Source organism: Idiotropiscis lumnitzeri, chromosome 15 (assembly GCF_059441095.1).
Source record: "Idiotropiscis lumnitzeri isolate Australia: NSW breed Sydney's pygmy pipehorse chromosome 15, RoL_Ilum_1.0, whole genome shotgun sequence".
In the NCBI taxonomy this organism is placed as follows: domain Eukaryota; kingdom Metazoa; phylum Chordata; class Actinopteri; order Syngnathiformes; family Syngnathidae; genus Idiotropiscis; species Idiotropiscis lumnitzeri.
The window spans coordinates 202,032-224,683 of record NC_142405.1 but is presented as its reverse complement, the minus strand read 5'-3'; the positions used below and the strand labels follow the sequence as shown (position 1 = coordinate 224,683).

Sequence of the window (22,652 nt, the reverse complement as noted above, 5' to 3'; positions counted from 1 at the left end):
CTTTGAAAAACATGGAGGACTCTCACATGCAAACGTTGACGCATTCGTCACGTACCGAGCATTATTTTCAGTGAAGCCTTGATTGGCTCTTGCAGGTAAAACTGTCCATCAATTAAACAAAACTGACATCGTTTATACTGTGTATATTTGCATGCTTTTTATGAATGTCTGCTGCTAATGTTACACATTAAGGGCTACATTACGCCGCCGACTCTGTGTGATCTATATCTTTGCTGCTGTAACACCTCAAATTTCCCCATTGTGGGACTAACAAAGGACATCTTTATCTTTATCTTTATCACGTGACAAAAGCAACTCAACATTTGTATTTCACAGCACAAAAGTAAATACTAAAATAAAATGAATAATGCAGCATCGCTGGGAAGGTTCTCCCATTATGCGTATTCTATTGTCTGGTAAATGTACACTTGATGTTGTGTCTTCAAAACCCGATAACGTGAGGATTCTTTTGGCTTCGGCACTCTAACTACATTTCCCACGCTGCTTTGCGCGCTCTACGTCATCCTTAGGCCGTGTATGTCACGTGATCGCCTGCTCCGCTGCAAGTGTGGCTCAGGCTGCTCAAACTCACTCAGTTGCCATCTGAGCAAGCACGAGGACGTTTCGTCTGAACGAGTTTTGCTGGACTTCGAACATCGCTGACTGAAAAAGAAAACCTGAGCTGCTTGAACCTCATTTAATCGCCCAAGTTTTTTTCCTTCTTCTCTTTTTCGACGGCTGTCGCGGACTTTCCTGACTTGTTTGCTGAACTTGAAATGCTGTCTTCGCTTGCCTTGATCTGGTAATAAATTCAAATCTGTCAAATATTGTCAGAAAATTGAAAATGGATAACAAAAGGCTCCACGTTACGGATTCAACTGCCTCTCTGCGGATTATTTTGTGGAATAAAAATGCACTGCCCTTTTCTAACGGAAAGAAAAGAGTGTTGCTGTCCAAGTCCGGCTGCTTGCGGGACATCTCGTGGGATCATCATCATCATCATCATCATCATCATCATCATCGTCATCACCATCATCATCATCATCATCATCATCATCGTCATCGTCATCGTCAACATCCTCGTCCCGTGGATCCATTTTCAAACACAAATAATGGAATATCTTCTCAAGTGGCGGAATATTGATCATCTTGGCAGGTATGTAGATTTGCACCAAAATGGTGATCATTTTATTTAATTTTTTTTCAGTGTTCTCAGTGATGGCACAGGTTCAATAATTGTTAGCTCAAAGAGTTGGATAACCTGCAACAATTCGTCCCTGAGCACATTTGATGTGGTGACACAAATGTCAAAAAAGAGCTTAAGTGTACAAATATACATATATGTTGGTTGGGCTTGTTGCCCCGTTAGTCCATTTGGAATGAAGCTTTTGTCAGCATAAAATATGGTTGAAACAAATCCACCTGAAATATGGCTGCATTTTGTAACTCGTGATCTCATTTATCACAAGTCGACGTTCTCGAATGCACCTGCTCCTGACCGCTCGCCGCAGCTTCTGATTGCGGAAGTGAGTCACCCTCTGCGTTGATCTTGCTGCTCACTATCTCACAGCATCAGCGCTTCAGTGGGAATGCTCAAGACAAGACCCCCCCCAGTCCCCTTTCGAACAAAAAAGACTGCCGTGGAGGGACAGAGCGGAGCACCTCCAAATGTGCGTGACGCAACTCACAAGACGGCCTTTCTCCACTGAAGAGGGACCCTCTGTCTGCAGCCAAGTGACTCTCACGGACGGCGGGACACTTGCCTTCACAAAAGGAGCTCAAGTGTCAAATAAAGTCGGTCAGAAGAGCAAACCCCACACCAGCCCCAACCGCCGCCAATTCCTTTATCTGGGAGGCGGACAAAGACGCACTTTGTGTCAGCGAGCGGAGCGAGGTCTTGACTAAACATTGGCGCTTCTTCTTTTTCTTCTTCTTGCCTTCTACCGTGCGGGAGTGGCGACGAAGACGCATGTCTGCAGGCGTGACCCCTGATCGACCCATGTGACCAAAATTAACACTTGGTCAACTCGTGTCAACAGCAAAAAAAAAAGTTTGCCTTGTATTCAGGCGATCCCCTCGAAAGTACGCGTTTCATCCTCACGCCAGGACAAATGACCGAACTCGCAGAGCTCGGCACTCGAGCCTTTTTTGCCGGTCAGCACGGTACGGTTCTGGCCTCGACCCTCCGGCTGCCAGGATGGCCGAGTGGTCTAAGGCGCCGCATTCAGGACCCACTCTCCCCAGGAGGCCTGTGTTCCAATCTCGAATTTGCCCATTGTGGGACTAATAAAGGGCAAATTATTATTATTATTCCTAAAAATGGTCGCCTTATTACGCGACGGACTGGCCAGCTGTGTATGATGACACCGAATAAAATGGTTGACCAACGTTTTCTGGATTAAAACGGAAGGCTTTTTTAGCCCCCCCCTCCAAAAATGTTTTTTCTCACATTTTTGATGAAAGCGCTAAGCGGCAAATGCCCGAATTTTATTGGTTGCTGACGATATCTAAATGAAAACATTTTCCTCTGTGTCTCGTGTATATTTTTATGACAGCTTCATTTTGTAGTCTTTAATTTTGTAATCTTCAAATACTGTTCGTGGCTTTCTTCCAACATAACGATTATTGCGTCGTTGCTCATTCCTCCGTGCTCGCCGTTACTTTTTACAACTTGGGAAAACACCTCTGCCTTCTTTTGCCCGTCTTTGGAAGCAAACCAAAAAGTGTCTTGAAAGTCCGACGGGACGGCGAGCCATCATGTGTCGCCAGCACTCGTGAGTCGTGTTTTCAGGTGGGCCAGCTTGCTAATTTTCTTTTTGACAGCTCAGGAATTTGCTTTCTCACGCAGTGTCAAGCGTGCTTGCGTGTCATATGATCGGCTCGCGGCCAAGCGCCACCGACAAACATTTACGCATCGGGGCTCGACTCGTTGAACGAGCCCTCTTTTCCTTTTTTCCTCTCCCCAGGATTTTTCTTTTCTCCCCAGGATGGGCAAAACCTTCCACCATGTTTTCCCGTGTGTCCTGTCGCGCGTTCTCCTGCTCATGTTCCTTTGAAGCAAACTTGTTTTTGACATTTGGAACCATCGATAGCATCTAAATTCCGTTTTGCTGAGCTGCAATGCCAACGTGAACAACGATCGTCGCCATCTTCACATACTTGCCCATATTTCTTCTCGTGGCTGAAAACCGCGTAGTCTTGTTTTGTTTTCTTTAACGAATCTTTTCGCACTGGAGTTTCACGTTTCGGAAGAGTTGCTCTTGTGCTGTGAAAAGTAATCACACACACTTCTTCCACCGTTCCACATTTGGTTAGTTTGACTGGCAAGCGGCTGGCAACATTTGGAATATGAGAAAAAGTCATTTTTGCCATTTGTGCATTTGGACCGGGACGAAATGTGTTTTCGCCAAGTGCTTTATTTGACCTTTGAGCTGAAATTCAGGTTTCCGTTCACACGCAAACTCATTTACACAATCGACAGCGCCTCTGCTGGTTGCAGCAAAGTACTGCATCTCGTTTTTTCCCTCGACGATGAAATCCACCCGATGGACGCGATTGTGACCAATCGATTACTCTTCCCATTTCAGCATTTGACTTGCGTCCTTGCAATCGCGCCGTCTGACAAAGTCAAGAGCCGGCGAATGAGCTCACCGTGACCTGAGCGTGACCTCCCATGTATGCGTTGTCATGACAACCCGAGGTGTGCGTGTACTTGGCATGAATGACACCAATTCATGTCAGTTACGTGTCCCGTTGCGTTTCCTCGGGGCAAGCGGCCGTCCGTCATCCTCCCTGTCAGGTGACCTTCCCGTGCGTGGAGGGGGTCAGGACAAATTATGCTTAGCATGAAATGCGTTTCATGTCAGGACAGCAGAACTGTCATTTATTCATACGGCCCAAACAATGGCGATCTTGTCTGAGGGGGGCCGGCGGGGGAAGGGGCCGGTCTGAGATTGGGCAGCAGCCTCTGACCAAGAACAAGCCCCCGTCTGATGGGGAGAACTGCTGACCCTTCCGCAATAAAATGCTACCTTTGTTTTCGAAGAGTGTGTTTGGGAGAAGGCGGCAGGTTTTTTTTTTTTTTTGAAGGGCCTGCTGTGAAAAGCGCTTTTGTGATTTTTCTCTCAGGTTGCACTTGTCTCGGAAGGAAATGCGTGAGTTCAAAAAAAGTTGTTGTGTTCCTTTGAGATTATTGGCCAACAACGCTGCTGTCAAGTCGTGTCGTCCCGGAAAAACGTGAAAAGTGAGACTTGTGCACGCTTTGAGCAGCCACGGCACCAATTGGCCGCTTATGTCGTTCGATTGCTCCAAGTTGTTTTGTGTGGAAGCTTCCAGCTGCCGACCAAATGCTGCAATGCGACCGGACTTCGATTCGAGGATGCGCTTGAGGTGGTTCGGGTTTGGTTTGAGGTCAAAGTTGAGGGAAAGGCGCAGATGACTGGTTTTCAAATTTTAATTGTTGCTCAGAATACATGTAGGGGTTAAGGCTAAGGCTGTCATCGCTTGCGCGATTGTGCAAAGTCCCAAAATGTCACAAATTGTTCTGCGATTGCCGTGACTGAATGACCATCTGAAGTTCATCACCATTTGAAAACGTCGCTCCTCTGCGCCTTCTCTCTTTTCATAGTTATACTCTGCTGCACCCTTGTGGACACTTGGTGAAGTGGCCCAGACTGAGCATATTTTCTTCCGCTGCATTTCCTACACTGTGGCGCTCATGAAAAGCAAACCTTAGTACATTTTCAAAGTGCTTTTTAATTAATTTCCCTTAAAATAATCTACCAATTAAAAATAAAAGAAAATCCAATCAAAAAATAGTCATTAAAAAAGATGTAGTTTACTGTGCTTTCTTATAATATAAATAGTTTTTATATGCGATATCTTCTTGTTTAAAACAAATTACAATTGATTTTTTTTAATATACGCTTTTATTTAATCCAACGCTACCATTTCATTTCGAAAAATAAGTAATTAATGGTTTTGGTCGAAAACACATTCGAGCATGAGTCACTGATGGTGTCGTGGTACACTCGCCTGACTTGTGTGTGGGCACCGTGGGTTTGGTTCCCACTCAGTGACTTGTGACGGGCTGGCGACCAGTTCATGGTGTCGTGCGCCTTTCGCCTGGAGTCAGCTGGGATAGGCGCCAAATAAAGCTTTGTTCACTGTGTTTGCCTCCAAAGAGAAATGATTGTTTTGACTAAGACTAACAGATCCTAAATTTAATACAGCTGTATTTAATTTAAGATCTGTTACTTTGTTTAGTTACTTCGAGAAAATATTTTTTTTAAATAATTCAATTAATATATAAAATGTGTGAATTATCACCGACACAGTTCAATCTGACAATCTGTTAACTTTTGTGTCCATAACTTAATGCAAATCATTTAAAAAATGATAAACAACAACTGTCAAAAGGTAGCCTTGGCGTCCTTATTAGTGTTAAAAAAAGCATGATAGTTAATTGTCATTTAAGATATAATTTAATTGCTTTACACAAAATGTCCTTAAATACCGTCGTTAAAAAGAACAACTTAAATGAATGAAAACCATCGTCTCACCGTCGCACTCCAAATTCTGAGTTTATAATTTCAAGCGTAGAATTGAATGATCGTCCTGTGGAGATGTTGAAGGAATTGTTTAGTTATTGATTGAGGTTCAAATATGACTTTGGCCATTATCTCGAGCGGCTGATGTGGAGCATCTCAAATGAATAGCAGTTTTTTCATCTCACCACTGGAGGTCGCAGTTGAGTTTTGAATCTACAAGTTGGACCTCAGTTGCAAGCAAGCAAACAAATGATTTGATGTTTGAACTTTTTTATGTTATGTTTTTGTTAGAAGTTACTGGAACTGATTGAGTGAGACTATAAGGTCGTAGAACCGATTTAGAATACTTGTGATGATGTTTTAACGCACACACTATTTTGTTGTCTTTGGAATTGTTTAATTAAAAAAAAGATAAGGTGAACTTTCTTTATTTCTTTAAATTAATTTTAATTTTAGTTTCTCTTTGTGCCTGTGAAGTGATCGACTCTGCCGATTTCTTTTATTTTTTTTGCATGAAAAATGAAATATTAACTGATTATTAATATTGCTGATGTTAATACATATTTTCTTGGTTAGAATTTTTTTTTTTTAGATTTTCCATCATAATTCTTCCTATCATAGTTGTGCATGTATTTCTTTTTCTATTCCTTCTGGTTTCTGTATTTTCAATGGTTTCAATCACTGGCCCATGTAGCTTCAACATAATCATAATTGTGTTTTATTATAACACATTTTATTAAGCTTAAATTCAAAAGAAAAGCGGTCAAAGAAACCATCCGGTTAATTTTATGTTCCACTAATGACTGATTTGGTGTGCATGCAATTGAATTTAAATCAAAGAATGATGACAATGTTGGCCACTAGATGGCAATGTGGCTCCACAAACGTACGCAGTGCACTGAATGCTGTGGATTGATTAGTCATACATTATGAGTACTCTTATTGCCCCCCTCCTAAGTCCTTTCCCCTCCTAAATCTAAATCATCTCGCTTTGAAGATCAATGTGCTCTCCGACACCGATAAAGGCAGAAACCATAAAAAGTCAGCGGTCGCTCGCTCCTCTAGTTTTTGGCAGACTTGAATGTTGAAAGCAAGTCAGTGTTGTTTGTTGCCGAAACTTGGCGAACGGAAAAGTCACGTGGCTAGGTGGGGCACATTTTCATTGGGTGACAACAACAGAGCTTGCGAGTGTCATGTACCAGTTCCCACAGGTACAACGTGCTTCGTGTCCTCTTTGTCCTTTCACACACAAATGACTTGGAATCCCCCCCAACAACCCCGTCCTTTATTTACAGCATTAAAAAAGGAAAAAGCACGCAATGCTGGTACAGTTCATGCCAAAGTGTCTTTAATGTGTTTAGGGACCAAGAACAAGAAGTCAATTAGAAGTTAATATTGCAAAACTTGAAGTACGGTCAATCCGATTTGGTTGTCGCTCCCAATCTGGTTTTGTCTGAATTCCACACGTTGGAGCGCATGGACACGTGGCTGCATGACATTTTATAATTCATTCTTTATTTGCATTTTACTTTTAGCTTTAACCACACTAATTGTTTTAGGACACCAAAGTTCTTTCGGGGCCGCTCTTGCATTTTCTTGACACCATTTCAGTTAATTTTCCCATTTTTAATTTTTTTTTTTTTACTAGATTTTGAATAAATACTTTTTTTACTTGTCGGATTTTGTTTTATTTACTTAATAAATCATTTTTTCTCGTGATTGATAGTTTTTATTATTATTTTCTAATTATTGTAATTTAATGTCTTTTGTGTTTCATAAATCAATGTATGCCAAAAACATTCCGTTCTATTGGACATAGTCGATTCAAAATTAGGAGTGAAAGCTACTACAATGAATATTTCTCCCTGCTTGAAAAATTCAGGCGTCGGTATGTCTTTTGCCCAAAAAGTGTTTCCCGAATGTCGACTTGATCGACACGGGTGGGCGAGGGTCAGCTCCTTTCCCACCACCCGACCCCCCCGAGGAGGGTCACGGCGTCCGCGACACCCGACACGGTGTCGATTTTAACAGCGTTCACTTTTATTCAGCATTTCGTGTGCTTCATGCTGAAACATGTCTCCCAAATCCCGACAAAGCTTCTTTAATCAGCGAGAGGACGGCTTTAATTAAATCACGTAAACATGATCCTTCGGCTAAACTTCATTTCCAGTCTCTTTGTTTTTTTGCCTTACTTACTTAATGTTGTTGATATTCATGATGGCGTCCCACTTAATTAAATTTTTTTTTTCTAGTGGCAGCTTCCTTTTTCCTTTGCCATGCGCGGAGTTGTGTTGGAAGGCGCCCGCGGGGCAGCTTCCATTTTGAAGCCGCATATAAACAAGCGTGGAAACGCAGCCGCTCTCACGCCGACTGCAATTGTGTCATGTTTAGACTTTAGTGTGTGTGCGTGCGTACGTGAACGCCGTGTCAGGCCACCGTGCTAATCCCCGCCCCTTCGGTTTTATTGGCCCGCACGAGGTTATACGCGTTCTAAAGGGATCGCACCAAAGTACGGTCAAAGAACACGACCGTCTTTTGAAGGGCACCGTTTTGCACTCGACAAACGTGTTGGAAACACGTGAGACGCAAAGAAATGAAAGAAATTCTTTGGCCACAAACATCCCGGCACAAAAAGCTGCGTTAAATGTACTACAAAAAAAAAAGTGACTTTATTTGGCGAGTCAAGGATCTGCTTCCGTTCTGATTTGAAACGGGAATTGAGCGTCCGACTCGATGAACGGTCGTGACAATTGCCACAAAATGGAGGACGCAATTTGAAGAATTTCTGATTCAGAATCGACTCTTTTGACAAAGACGTCGGCCGATTGCAAACGACAACTTGTCCGCCGTCACTCTTAAACGATTTCAGACAAAAGACATTTGAACCTCGATATTTTTTTTATTTTTTTTTAATCAATAAAAAGGCTTCAAAGTTGCTGCAATCTTCATCCTGCGAGTGCTAGGAAAGCAAACCAAATTGTCTGTACAGTAAAGCAACGACATTTGGCCCCGTCACAAAGGAGCGACGCCATAAAAACACCTTCCGATGTCTGGCGTTCTGCAGTCTGCGGTCATTAAGCTGTAAAAAAAAAAAAAAGAGCTTGAGCTGATAGCGCCAAAGATGAAAGTACTTTCATAAAACCAGCCGTGCTTTTTTTTTTTTTTTCTTCCCAAACGATGACAATTTTTTGAATCGTCACACCCGCGCTTGACGTTTGCCGCCGCTGGCAGCATCGGACAACTTTTGCGGCAGCGCCGACGTCACCTCCTCTTCAATTCCGACTTGCAAACGTTTCCCTTAATCATTTGCACTTTGGACCGCGGCGTCGCTAAGAAAGTTGCACGATTGGCCACTGTTGCAAGTCTGCCGGCTCGTGTCCATCTTGGGCCTCTTTATCGCGTGTCCTCGACCCCGAAGTGTCCAAAAATAACCCGAGCCGAGGCGTGTTGATGTGACGAGGGTTTGCCCGCCGACGGGTCGATCCGGCCTCGACGTGTGCAAGAGTTGAAATCAAACGAGGTCTCACGCACGCTTGTTTGCGATAGACCGGCGACCGATCCGGGGTGTCGGCTCCAGGATAGGACAGAAGGTGCGCTTCGGTGCCCTTTTTTTGCGCCGCTGTCCCGATCGGATTGCGATCACGATGACGATACGCATTTGCAGCGAGCGCTCTTTGTTTCATCCAAACACTTTTTTTTTTGCTTCCCTCCCCCCTTTTTCTAACCCCGCCTCCCATTTCCAAGCGCTTTGCAAAAACATCCCTCCTGGTGCAGTTTGTTTGACTTGTAGCTGATTATTCAAACAGAGCCGTCTCGGGCCTGCGCTCTGATAAACATTCGGTGGGCTCCGCGCTCCGCGATTGAACGCCACCGTTTTCCGCTTGTCGTCTGCCGCTGGGAGACGTGCGCTAGCGTTTTCTCGGTGGGGAAGATTTTCGCTTTATTCCCCGAAGAAGACATCTGTTTTGCAAATGTTCATCTTTTTGGGACTCGGTTCTGAAATGGATTGAAAAATGGGCCTGGAACGGCTTTTGAACTCGGAAAACTGCAGAGCGGGCCACATGAGCCTTTTTCGTCCGACCGCCGGCCGTGATTTCGCCACCGTGTCGACCTTATTGAGAAAAATTGTCGTACGGTTTGCCGAACTCTGGAAAACTTGATGGCAAATTGTGCAGAGTCAGTCGTGACTTTTTGGTTCGGATGAAGTATTTTTTTTTTCTTGTCCACTTGAAAACGAGACGCGAGTTTGCTGCCGTTGCTTTTATTGCAACGGCAGCAAACATGGCATCCGTGAAGCTGACCTACTTTCCCATGAACGACCGCAAACCACAAACGCAATCATCGCCACTTTTTTTTTCCTCTCGAGGTCTTCGGACGCTTCGTGCGGGAGCGCCAACGTGCAACTCATTCCGTTTGCGTTTGGACTCAAGTTCTTATCTGTGACCCGCCGGCATCATGTTGGCCTTCTGACACCAGCAGGATCCGCTCGCTTGATGAGTTTATCATTGTTTGCCGAACGCCAGGTGTCACTCCGAAGATGATAACGGCAACTGAATTGGAGCGTTGACGAATTGCGGCGGACACTCGCGGCGTTGCCCGCACACGCTTCAAATCGACTTTGGACTTGGAATGTCCAAAGTGATTTGCAACCCAATCAACGTTGTTCTGGTTTTTGTGTTTTTTGTTTGAAGTGACACGTCACATTTTGCATTTTGCATCCGAGGTGACTTTGAGGCCAGCCGATGGCCACTGAGGAAAAAAGCCCATCAGGCTCTGCGTCGGCGTTTGGAATTCCCCTTCATGGCTTGAGCCGCCATTGTTTTCCTGAGCGGCAGGTAGAAAAATGTGAACGAGATTGATCGGACTCCCCCTGAAAACATTTTGCACTGGTGGGTCTGAGCAGGAAGCGGATCTCCCATTTCCAACGCGTTTGAGGACGGCAACGTGTTCGCAAGGAGCACGGATTGCGATCCACCGCGCCCGCAAATTCTCAAAATGTTTGCCGGGTTGACGTTCGCAGACGTCAATGGCAAGGACGAGAGCGTCCGCGTCAACGTCAAATGTCTTTTGTTTCTTTGCCCTCCGGCAGCCGCCAAAACAATCCAAAGAGCGGATTAGTTTGGCGTTCCCGCATTTCCTTTAAAAGCCAAATGGCAGAGGCAAAAAGGTTCTGCGTTGGGATACCGGCTTGGAATTTCTGCGCGGCGTTGGCGGCAAAAGCTTGCGTGGCTTTTCTTTGCGTGGTCTGGGATGTTCTCAGGTTGCTCGGCTTTCCCGCAGCGTCTCGCGCTCCAAAACACGAATGCTCGTTAATGGAGGGTGTGCCCGTTGTGGCGAGGATGGAAATGAAAAGAAACCGGTTGGATTTGCTTAAGAGCGGCACGACGCAGCCACGGACAATTGCTCCGACGTGCACAAGTGCTTTTGGCTTTTGTCATTCTCAAGCGTTCGTCTTTCAAGGTGGAATCGGAACTTTGTAGGTTTGCGCTCGCAAATCTGTCGCGTCTGGGAACTTTGCTTCCCTCCTCCAGATTCCACGCGCGACCTCATTTTTGTTGGTGCGCATCCTTTTGCGCTTTCCCGTTGCCGTGCTCTGGCGCCCCCCCAGGTGACCGCAGGCGCTGCGCTTTTGGCGACTCCCGGTTACGGTTTGCCTGGTCACCTGGAGAATGAACTTTGCCAAAAGTGTGATTGTGGCGTGTGACTTGTTTGCCAGTTTGTGTGCGTGATGCGTTTGAGTGGCCAGCAAAAAATGTTTTTTGTCACTTGAAATGAGTTGCAGTCGATCAAAGTTTTGCAAGCGCTGACCTTTGCCATGAGGCGGCAAAAACCTCGCACGCAAACATGTGCGCCCGCTGATCTGCTTACTGCGATTAGACGCAAGTGACCCGGCTTATGACGTCAAAAAAGTGTTCAAACGAGCTTTGGCCAAATCTGATTTCTTTATGCAAAATCGGCCTTTGCTTGGTTTGCTCTTCAATTTTCTTCATTCAAGGGAGAAATGTTTTTGTGCTCGCGCTATTCACCATACGATCGTCGTGCTGTGCCACAGGAGAAGGAGGAGGTGCAAAGTGAGGTGGGGGGGGGGCAATTACGACATTAAGTTCAAAGGAATTCAAAATAATGTAATCTCTCAATCCCTTTCACTGCCCCCCCCCCCAAAAAAAAGAAAAAGTGAAGAAAGCTTGAGAGTGAACATGCTCCATCTTGTTGCCAGACACAAGACGAGCACAAAGTGGCGTCGGGAAGAACGAGGCGAGTGCTTCGTGAAAGCGGCCTTGCGAGCGAAGCAAAGTCGTTTTTGAAAGAATTCCTTCAAAGCGATGCGCAAATTCACTTTTCTGTTTCGCAACTCGATGTGCTCGATGAAATGAAAAAACTTTTTCTGCCATCCCCGCAAATGCAAAACGCTTTGCGGGAACGTCGTTTGTCCGATGGCGAGTCTTCACGCGCTTTGCGAGGCCACTCGGACATTTATTTATTTTTTAGCAACAAACGTGAAAACGGGCCGCTGCGTGGAGCCCAGATCTCTTTTTTTTTTTTTGCAGCCACGCGATCTGTTGCGTCGCTCGCGATGACGTTCAAGTCAACTGGACGTCCGCGTTGAAGCGAGTCGTTGGCGGCCGATCGCAACCTGCGGCGCTGCGAGATGACTCATCTTTCCGTTGCTCGGGCGGGACGGCGAGGTCAGCCGGAGTTCTTCCGACCAGGAGCACTTTAACTGACAGCGACTTGGCGAGCAATTAAGACGCTTGCGACAGCCTGTAATTAGCGCCTCACCCGTGCGTCACCTACATTCGCTCGCTGTCTGTCGTGTCGTAGAGAACACGCCGCCGCCGCGTAGTTGAACGTCAGGTCAGGACCAACAAAAGCCAAAAAATGACATTGTTTGAATGCCGAAGGCTGGCGAGCGTTCATCCGCGCCCAAAAGGTTTGTTGATGAATCACAAAACGTGCTGCGGCAGCGGCGCTCTTGATTCAACTCGTTTGGCCATCAAGTGAAGAAGCGCTCAATTATGCCGACGCGGTTAATCACGTCTTGAAGCTGTCGAGGCGAAATGAACGCGCAAACGGTTGCCAAGGCGGCCATCTTGATTCAACCACTCGACGCTCTCATCACCGTGAACTCGTTTGTTGGCGCGCACACTTTGACTTGAAATTGGAACGCTCTTCAAGTTTGCGTTTCAAAGCGCTCTACGTCCCCATCAATGTTGAGGTTGGTGCCCGGTGGCGCAAAAGATCAGCTTTCCAGCGCGAGCAGGAAGCGAGAATCGGAGGCTTCCTGCTACCCTTTCCGTCGCTCTTCCGACATGGAACCTGACTCAAACCATGTGTGCTCTGACCCCGCGGCCTCCCCCAAATTCGTCAAATCGCCCCCGAGGGTTGCGACCGCAGCGAGGCTCCATCTTGCCATTTTTATTGGAATCCCCCCTGGGTGCGCGCTTCGGGAAAGTGGAAAGCCATTCGAGTCGTCCTCAAGTCCGCTTTCATTCAAGACTCGGCGCACGAAGGCTGTGACGGGGGGGGGGGGGCGCTTGTGGCACCCCGGGACTTTTCAAACACTCAAGTTGGAACGGGTTAACGCAAAATGGCTCAAAAAAACAACAACCCAAAAAAAAAAAAAAAAAAGACCCGACCCACGTCATAGACACCTGAGGGCCGCCGTTGAAGGGAAGGGGTGTGGCCTTCTTTTTTTTTTGCCATCTTTTAAACCGAGACGTGTTGACTAATTGTCTCAAGATGAAGCTCTTAGACAAGGCCTCTTTCATTCCGACACGCCGCTGAGCTGGCGAGGAAGCGTTTTGTTGGGGCGGGACCAAGTTCAGGTGGCGGACTGTACCTGGACTTGGCTTTGTTGCGTCATTCAAACATCTGCACTCGCAGCAACAGATGTGCGCGTGCGTGTACCCGGCGGCGGCATCTTTCGCCACTTGCACTTAGTGAAGTCAACTCCGCTCTTTGGGCGCCGAAAAGTTGCAAAAGTGCAACGCTACGCAGTTCATCGGCTTTGAAAATAAAATTGGATTTCGTTTCACTTGCTTATTTTTGGAGGCCTACAAAAAGGAAATCAAAGAATAATCGAGTGTAACTTTGCAACAGCAAAAAAGAAAACAATTCTGGCCGAAAAAGGACGTGCGCGTGCGCGTGCGTGGAGGGAGGTTGCCGGCCTGCGTCTCGTTGATTGTAAAGGTCACGTGACCCAGCTCGGACGTCATCTCGTCCAGACATCCTCCGCCAATGTGCTCATTGCAAAGAAACCAAATCACGTTTTCCACGTTGAGCGTCGGACGCTTCACGTCCAGTTCTGGCCTTCGAGAAGCAGCCGCTGCAAATGTGCTTGCGTGGATTGCCCATCGCCGCAAAATCAAATTCTTGCTGTCGTCCGCTCGTAGAAGCGTCGTTTTACGCCAAGCGCTCTTTTGCAATCTCTTTCAACCGGTGGCCACAATCGTAATAAAGTCGCTAAATCACTTTTGCGGTCGGGGGGAAAGCAAAGTGAACGGGTGGAGGGTTTGGTTTGTGTGTGCGTGTGTGTGCGTGTGTGCGTGTTCAGAGGCTATGATTGGGCCTCCAGGTGAGTGCACCTCCGGTTGTTTGGGCTTGTGAGGCCTCTTGCGGAGGTGGCTTCATGACAGCACTAATGATTGGTTGTGGCAGGTGAAGACACGAGGATGTTTATATGTGCTCGTTTGACACACGCACACACAACAACGTCGATTAAAATGACACCTATGAAATCAGGACGAGTGAGTACTTGCAAAGTGACGGGCAAGTTCTGCAAGTGGCAGGTCAGGTGATCGTCGAGCACTCACGATTACGCAAGCGCCGCAGCCGAGGTGGCTGACGGGTCAAGTTGAGCTTGCTGCTTGGTCGAGTGTGACGTGGGGACGTTTTCGTTTGCCTTTGGAACCGGAGCGCAAATAAACGCTTTCATCTGACAAAATGAGCATCGTGCTACAAAAAGTCACTCGGAAAGTTTGTCGTCAACGCACGGAAAAGTGCGGCAGAATTCTTTTGACATGTTGAAGCGAACCATTTGGTCCTTAATTGCCATGACGATCTGTTTTTGTTCCGTCACCTTGTGGTGATTTGTGGCGTTTCGCATCGGTGGTGTACATTGCCACCCTTGTAATCGTTTATCAACTTAATAACTCAATTATTTCTCATTGATAGCTTTAAAAATCCAATTTGCCACTTGCTGAAAAATGACTTAGGTCAGAACCGATCACGACTCACCTGACGTTCACACGCTGAGCTGCGACCGGTCGTTACGAATAGTACAAAAAAACAAAAACCTAATTGCAAGTTAAATCTGAGAACTACAAAAGTGCAATATCGCCGTGAAAGCAGAGTTGGAGTTGAACATGAATTGAAAGGAGGTCCCCAAGTTGCAGGTAAAACGTGAAAGGCAAGACCATCCAAGATGGCGTTCCACTTAAAGGCCCTTTTGTTTGTCGAGGTGCCACCCTTCTTAATCACCGTCTCTTTTGAAGACAAGCACATACTTTGGAGTCATTAAAAAAAAAATAAAAAATCATCATCGTCATCTTCATCGTCGTGAACACGAGCGCAAAACAATCTCCTGTTGTGCAGCGTAAAATGTAAACACGACAGCGCGCCTCGACAAGGATGCTCATTCCTGCGGCATGCGGCCAGGAAATGAAACACAAAACTGAAGGCGCTTTTGTGTTGCGGCGCATTTCCGCGTCGGCCTCACGCAACGTCAACGTCGGCTGCAAGCGCGCGACCGTGCAACAAAAACAGCCGAGCCGATTGTCTCGCCTCGCGTACGGCGAGCGCCCGCTTCGTCGTGTCTGCATGTTTGATCTTCCACTGACGTGCGTGGATGAGATGCTGCTCGCTTTTAAAATGCGTTCTTAAAACAACGCAAAGCGCAGTTCACGACGACCCCCAAAAAAATTGCGTTCATTCGTTGCCGTCGCTGTCCCTCAGCTCAGCCGACAGGCAAAAGTTTTCATTCCGCCGCTTCAGACGAGCGTGTGCGGGCAAATGTCATTCTGATTGAAATCCGGAGCAATTTTTAGGAATAAGGCCGGAGGGTCGAGACCGGAACGGTTCCGAGATCGCACGCCCAGTTCGGCTTTTTCTGATGACGCTTGAGCGAGACGGCGGCGACCGCTAACGTCCCAAGTCAAAGTTGTGTCCAAATATTTCCCACTCGGACCCGAGTTTGCGAGACCGATGGGAGTCAACTGAGCTTTTTGTCAGCGCTTGCAACGTAGCCTAGCGGTGATTTTTCACGCAACTTAACTTAAGGTCAGAAAGGCACAGACGTGCCTCCGTTTGCCGGCCCAAATCTTGCCCAAGACCATGCGGAGCGTTTTCTCGTGCATGAGAACGGGCTCCGTCCTTACAAGAAGCTCGGCCCCGAATCGCGATTCCTGCTGTCGCTCATTCAAAGCCCGCCGCTCTTCTTTCGAAGCGCGTCCAAGTGTAATAAGAAGCCACTCAAGTGCTTTTGTTGCTTCTCTCGCCACGTCGTCCCCGGTGGCGGTGAACTTTCTGATTTCGACCAATTTGAAGCGTATCCAAGTCGTGGACTCGGACCTCCTTCTTATCTGGCATGTCTGTTCTTCTCCGGCGGTGCCCACAGGGCAGCGTCACATCGCTGCTTTTATTTGTGATGTTGTTGGCACCCGAACAATGTTTTCGTTTAGGCGCCGCGCATTCCTGATTGTTGACACACCGCGTTTTGGAGAAGGATTAGCGAACGCGTCGGAACGCCGGCTCGTGTGCGACGACAACCGCAACGCGCCGCGATTTGGATGCCAACCGGTTCGACGTAAGTCGAGTTCTCGCACCAGCGCAAGCGGATTTTCTTGCGGCACGACCGAGCTCACCGATTGAAATGATTGACAACATTTGCAAAATGAGGAATTATCAAGCCCTTGTCTCGGTTCTCAAATGCTGGAGGCGCGCCCACCGGAAAACCGATGCAACTTCGCAACTCTTTTTTTTTTCCCGACTCGCAAATTTTCCAGCTTCCGGAAAAGTAGAAAATTGCGAGCGAGTGCGAGCGTCACGTTTCACACGTCGACGCCACTTTGTGACATCATCACACATTTCATGAATTGACAGACGGCGTGAAAAATCGGCAAATAGAAGTTGCCTTTTTTTTTTTTTTTAATTCACCGTTCGGTTCACATTTTGTACAGAAAGAGAATAAAATTGCTTTTCATATGACGACATTTAATGACAACCGTTCAAATCAACGATAAAAGAATGTATGAAACTTTTCGCAGCAGTTTTTTTATTTTTCCCGGAAACTTGCCAAAAATTTGTTTTGACTCCACAAGAAAGTGTCACAAATCTGCTCAACTGGGTCAGAATGTAGAAATTGAGGTGGTCTCGTCAGTTTTCAAGTACGTGCGGCCGTACGTTTGACGTCGTTCCCGACGGCTGACGTGGACGAGATCGAACCGGAAAAGACGAGCGGAAGAACAAGACTCGGCCTGTTTCGAGGCGCCCGCTCGGCGCTTTTGTTTGCTCCCGTCCGTCCCTTTTGTTGACGCTCGCATTCTCTCATGCCTATTAGATTTCCACGCATGGACGGCCGGCGCGCTCTTGCAACGTTTGCCAAGCTCTTCATTTTCAAGGATCTCTTTCGTCCGACATGAACGCGATCAAGGCCATGCTGGGAATTGGACACGTTTTCAAACCGTTTGATTGCGAGTACAAGTCGAGGTTTCCGTCGGTGAAAATGTCCACCAAAAGTCCGTCAACTATGAAAAACAACAACAACAAAAAAAGAAATGTTTTCCAACAGGAGAGTCATGTCGTTGCACAAGTGCGCACACCCTCACAACTGGAAATGGCTCAGAACCTTTTTTTGCCGGCCATCTTCATAAAAATGGTCAGCCCCGCCCCCTTTCTGGCCCCATTTCACTCACCCCGTAACAGGAGCCAATCACCTTAGTGTGCACTTCAGGGACCACACGGAAAACTGAAACTCCAAGAATATTACCAGTTGGTGGCGGCGCTTAAGATGCGTTGGGAGGCAGTTCTTGTGGTTTGCCCATTTGGCCGCCTCGCGACCACATCGCACGCAAAACGCCGATTTTTGGGCTCCGGTTGTGATGAATTGAACCCCCTTTAAAAAAAAAAAAAAAAAAAAGTCACCCCACGCCACCCGGCCCAAAAATGGACGTCCGGCCGGGCTGGAGGCGTTCCGCCTGCCCTGCTCTGGGATGGCGCCGTGCTCAACCAAACCTTTAAACTTAAATGCCAGTTCGTGCACCTGCCACCGTTTCAGTTTCCCAAGTTCTAGTCGGCTTTTCCTGACATGTTTTGTAGTCACAAAGCATCTCATTGGTCACAAATGCTTTGGAAATGATTCCGATGTTTTTAGAAGACGTCAACGTTTTTCTCTTTTATGCGTTTCTCAATGGCTCACCAGGCCGGCAGCTTTTTTTTTTCTGTAAACGTGCAACGGGCGATTAGAGCGCATTCTCGTTCCGTGGCGTCGATGCGTTATGAGGCAGCGTGGGAAGTTGGCTGCACTCGCTGACCCCGCCCGCAACGGCGGCGCGTTGACCCTGGTCACGTGACGCAGGAATGCTCGCCGCCTTTTGTTTCAACATCAAGTGGGGAACAACTTTGCATACGATCGAGTGATGGCTCCCTTGGCACGTTGCCTTTCTATTCTCCTCCCGCTCGGGGTTGCGCCCAAACACGATTTGCAGGCTGTGCTCCCCCCACCGCCATCTTTGAAATCACTTCAAGCGCCACTGAAGCCTTTTTTTATTTTTTGCACCCCAAAGCGGGCACCCAATCGAATGGCATCACAGGGCCTTGGACACTTCAAGATGCCCCCCCCCCCGCCTTTTTTTTTGTTTCTTTTTTTAAATGTTTAAGGCCAAAACAAAAGGCGGGCCCAGCGAAGCTCATCTCGGCTGGTGGCCTGAAAAGAGGGGCCCCTTTCATGGCTGTTTATGAGCACCCCTCCACATCCAAATGGCATCCTGCTTCTTTCTCGCTCTCGCTCTCTTTTAGTTGTTTCCCCACTTGATGGATCCCCCCCCCCCATTTCGGTTTGTTTGTCGGCATTACATAAGAACCGGCGCTTGTGGGAAATCTCATCAAAAAAGTTGCGAGACAGACGTCACAAATAAAGACAAAGTTAAAACTGTCGGATTCCAAACAAACAAGCTCGTTGATTAGGACCCATTTTTAGTCGTGCCGCAATCCGAATATTCACTTTGTGTCCACAAAATATGAACAACACTGCTAATATGACAAACAAAACAAAAAAGAAGAATTTGATGAGAATAAGGAGGAGCGAAAAGGCGAAATGTGTTTAGTGCAAAAAGTGTTTGCCTGCCAAATTTGTGCTTTGCTAAAATAGTCAGCGTGTGATTGGCGTTGGTTGTTTGTCGTTTTCTCGGAAACTTGAACCGGGAGTGACGAGAAAGTAGAAAATCCCTTTTTTCGAGATTTGCCAAGATGTTTGCAGCCGCTCGACGAGCTGGCAACGCAAATTAAACCAAGTCAGCGAGCGCGGAAGCAAACTTGCAAGTCATCGCGTCCGTGACGGCAATCACGTCCCCTTTTCCGTTCGCTGTCACATCCCGTTCGACAGGTAAGCGTTTGACGGACGGGCAGGAATGCGGGCCGAGGGATTTGTTTTGGAACGGCGGCCCGTTCTTTGGCTGTTCTTAAGCAAACACGGCGGCCGACTTTTTTACGGCTTTGGCGCGTCACTGTTCAAGCGCTCGCGCCCGACAGAGCAAATAAGGCCCGAATGTCGACCTGCCGCTTCATGTGACGCGCAACGGAAAGGTCGACTCGAAGTGCGGTTTGCACATTTGCATAGCAACAAAATGAAAAGTAAGGAAGCATCCGGTGCTGCCGCATTTATGACCTCCCCCAAGCAAGTTTTGCGAGTTTGTTGGCGAGCACAAGCATGCATGAATCCGATCGTGGCGGAACACGATCCGTTGCACGATTCTTCGCTTCTTTGTTGTTGCCTGAGAAAAAAAATAAATCAGATGTACCTTGACTGGCGTTTTTTTTTCTTTGTCTGGCCAAAAAGCGGCGACCACCAACGTAGCTCAGCTCACGCTAACCCGCTAGCGGCCTAAAGTCGGATTTGGTATCGACACGGAATGAATCGTCCCTTTCTTGACTAATTGGAATGGAAATGCTCGATGGCTGAACGTTTGGTATTGCGCTGCGAGGCTTTTTGCTCTTCAAATTCCTGCGGGAGCAGAAAATGACACACACAAGTGAGTAAGGCTTGCAGATGTTTACAAAGGCTTCATCCCGCCAGGTGAGATGATGAGCGATCACTCCCAAAAAAAAAAAAAAAGCGGCGAGCGGAGGGGAATGCATCCGCTGCGATGGCTCCGCCTGTCTGGCGTTTCCTGCGGCGGTATCGGAGGGTGTAATCCCTCAACGTCCGTTTTTTTTTCGCTACGTGCGCGTGCTTTCTGACTGACGTGCGTCGCTCGCGACTCGAGCTAGCTTGAGGCCGTCCTCGCTCGCGAGTTGGCCACCCGCAGCCTCAATTGCGAGATTCCGGAACCGTCGCTCACAAGTTTGTGGCGTTGCTCGATTGTTGGCAAAAACTTTGAGCACTTTTTTGAAGTGAAAAAATGGGGGCGCAATTTGTTGGAACGGCCAACGCTGTCCATGGCCAACCGGGGCGGGTGTCGGAGCTCCTGAGTGTAATTCCCCGCCCGATCTGACAGATGGCGCCGTTGTGGCTGTTTTTCTTTTCGCTGCTAAAAAGTCCGCCAAGTGAATTCAGATTTATTTTTTTTTAATCTTGTGCAAGACTGTCAACTGTGTACATTTAGCGTGAAAGCATTTTTGTAACATTTCAGTTTTCCTGAGCCATCCTCGTGACCACAGATGTGGAGGCGCCATATCCAAAATATTCCACATGCCGACGGCAAACCTTCCAATTTTTTCTCAACCGCAATTGCTTTGAGTCTGCCGACACCCCCAGACTCAAGACGCAGCGACGGGAACCCGCCTGGCCCCCCAATTCGCCGACCTGCGACACGATTCCTTGATGATTTTCATCTTTGGCGGCTTCTTTACTTGACGATCGGGTGTCAAGGATTTTCAACCTCACCCTCCAAGCGTCCGACGAACTCATCCATTTTGGGGACAAAGTGTTTGCGAGTCGGAAGCTCGATTTGCAAAGCCACGAAATGGGACCGACCGTCCACCGGCATCACCGGCAAATTCGACCAAATGACGCGTTTGTCGTCACCCGTCCATGCATTTTCTCAGACGCAGTTTGAACGGCCGCAAAAGCCAAGTTCACAAACGTAGCGGCGAACACGTCAACTTGGCCAACGCGTCCCCGTGTCGCGAAAAAGGACGCTGAACACGATCGTCTCCATTTGGGACTCGACACGGACGGACGATGACTTCACGCAGCTCCGCCCAGATGAAACGATTTCTTTTTTTTTTTCTTCCACGTTTTGTCATCTCCGAACATCGGGACACAAAGTTTACATTCCGTATTCATCCTTCGGACCACATCGTAACCATTTCTTTTGTTTTCTCCGCCTCGCCACTTGTGAGCATATTCTCCATTTTGCCGATTGCGTCACCACGTGCGCTGTCCCGACAAGTTCCGCATCTGTTGCAATTTTAATGACACGCATAAACGTGCGCTCGGCCCTCATCGCAACATTCCTCCGTTGACGGCTTTCCTCTCGACACGCCTCTCGCCTGCTAATCCGTCTATTGTTGCCCGTTCTGGACGAGCGTCTTTGCGTGGGAGTGGCCTGGGCAAGTTTAGCACCGAGCGCCACATTTGGCGGATAGAAGCTGCTCTTATTTGTTTGTTTTTTTCTTTCTCAACTCGTCACTTGAGCTGACATTTTCTGTGCGCAAAAAGTCGCGTCAAATAAAGCCGTTCCTCTCCGAGGTTCCCCGCTGTCGTGTTAAATCCGTTTTTCAGACCAGCGCGACCACATCGTGACTCTTCTCTTTGGTGTCAACTATACAAAACGAGGGATCGAAACTTTCAGCGCCAACAGATGCCGAAAAATGGCGCCAAAGCACTTTTCCTGTGCGGTTTAGTCTACGACCGAAACGGTTCGTCGCTTGCCGCTGCTTTCATTTGCGTGTCATGACATTTTTCTTTTTTATTTCCACAGTGAGGGAATCCGGATTGCGGCCACCAATCATCCACCGTCGCCGATGGTGAGTACCTCTCGAAAGTCGCTGCTCACTCCGTTGGGGGCCCCCCTTGAAACCTGTCGTGAATAAGTTAGCTTTCATTCGCCTTCATCAGTTTCGTTTTGAACAACCCACGAACATTTGCCAAAGATGCCGACGGCTTCAAACTAATGCAACGGACGAGCGACGGCTTCGATTTCGAAAACAAAATCCCCGAAACTCTCCAATCGGCTCGCCCAGTTTGCTGTTTTGCGCCGTGCTCGTCAAGCTTGGCCACCGTCCCACTTGACCGCCGTTGCCTGAGCCCACCCGCCAGCGTCCGGTGTGTTCTTGTCAGCGTGTCATGGCGGGGTGATGCCCCCCCCCCCGCCTTCGCCTTCGCCTTTGCGGGCCTTTTGACTCGACACAACTCGGTGTTTGGGAGCCGGATGCAGGAATGAATTGTTAACTCCGCCGGCTCCCTCGCGCCCGCCCCTTCCGACATGCTGTTGACTCATCTCTATGGCGATGGGGCAGGAATTTGTTTTCGCCGAGTGGCAATCGGAGGGCAGGCGGGGGGGGGGGGTCTGGTCACATGACCAGGAATGGCCCGGGTTCCTCAACTGTGTCGGAAACCAAACCTCGGGGGGACTTTGTGTGCGCTGCGCTCGTCGATAACTCGAATGCGTTTCCTGTTATTCTTACGCGACTGCACTTGGCCGCCATCTTTTTGGAATTTGGAAGACGAAACCAAAGTTTGGAAATAACAACCGTCTGACTTAATTCATTTGAAAGAGTTTTTGGGCCGGATTGTGTGAACAAAAAGATCCCCCAAAAGGCCGTTTTTCAACCTTTTTCCGGAAGCCACGGCCCAATTTTCACAATTGTCGCTACGTTGAGCACTCGGCATTTTGTCGTTTTTGACAAATTGTCACATGTAGCGACTGCACTCTCGAAACTGTA

At 47.8% G+C, this 22,652-nt stretch overlaps 1 protein-coding gene across 7 annotated transcripts in view; it reads left to right on the top strand.

Moving 5' to 3' along the window:
• The first annotated feature begins 565 nt into the window (after positions 1-565).
• Positions 566-22,652, top strand: part of LOC148321986 (uncharacterized) — a 56,708-nt gene continuing 34,621 nt past the window's right edge. For 2 of the 7 annotated variants that reach the window (XM_088317983.1, XM_088317982.1), the window contains exons 1-3: positions 569-1,156; positions 1,470-1,894; positions 21,689-21,734. In XM_088317983.1, coding sequence (XP_088174109.1) covers positions 1,669-1,894; positions 21,689-21,734 — 272 coding nt within the window. In that variant the 5' untranslated portion in view covers positions 569-1,156; positions 1,470-1,668. Of the gene's footprint in view, positions 1,157-1,469; positions 1,895-20,477; positions 21,627-21,688; positions 21,735-22,652 lie in introns of those variants that run through there. The other 5 variants (XM_088317984.1, XM_088317986.1, XM_088317987.1 and 2 more) reach the window with 5 other exon arrangements.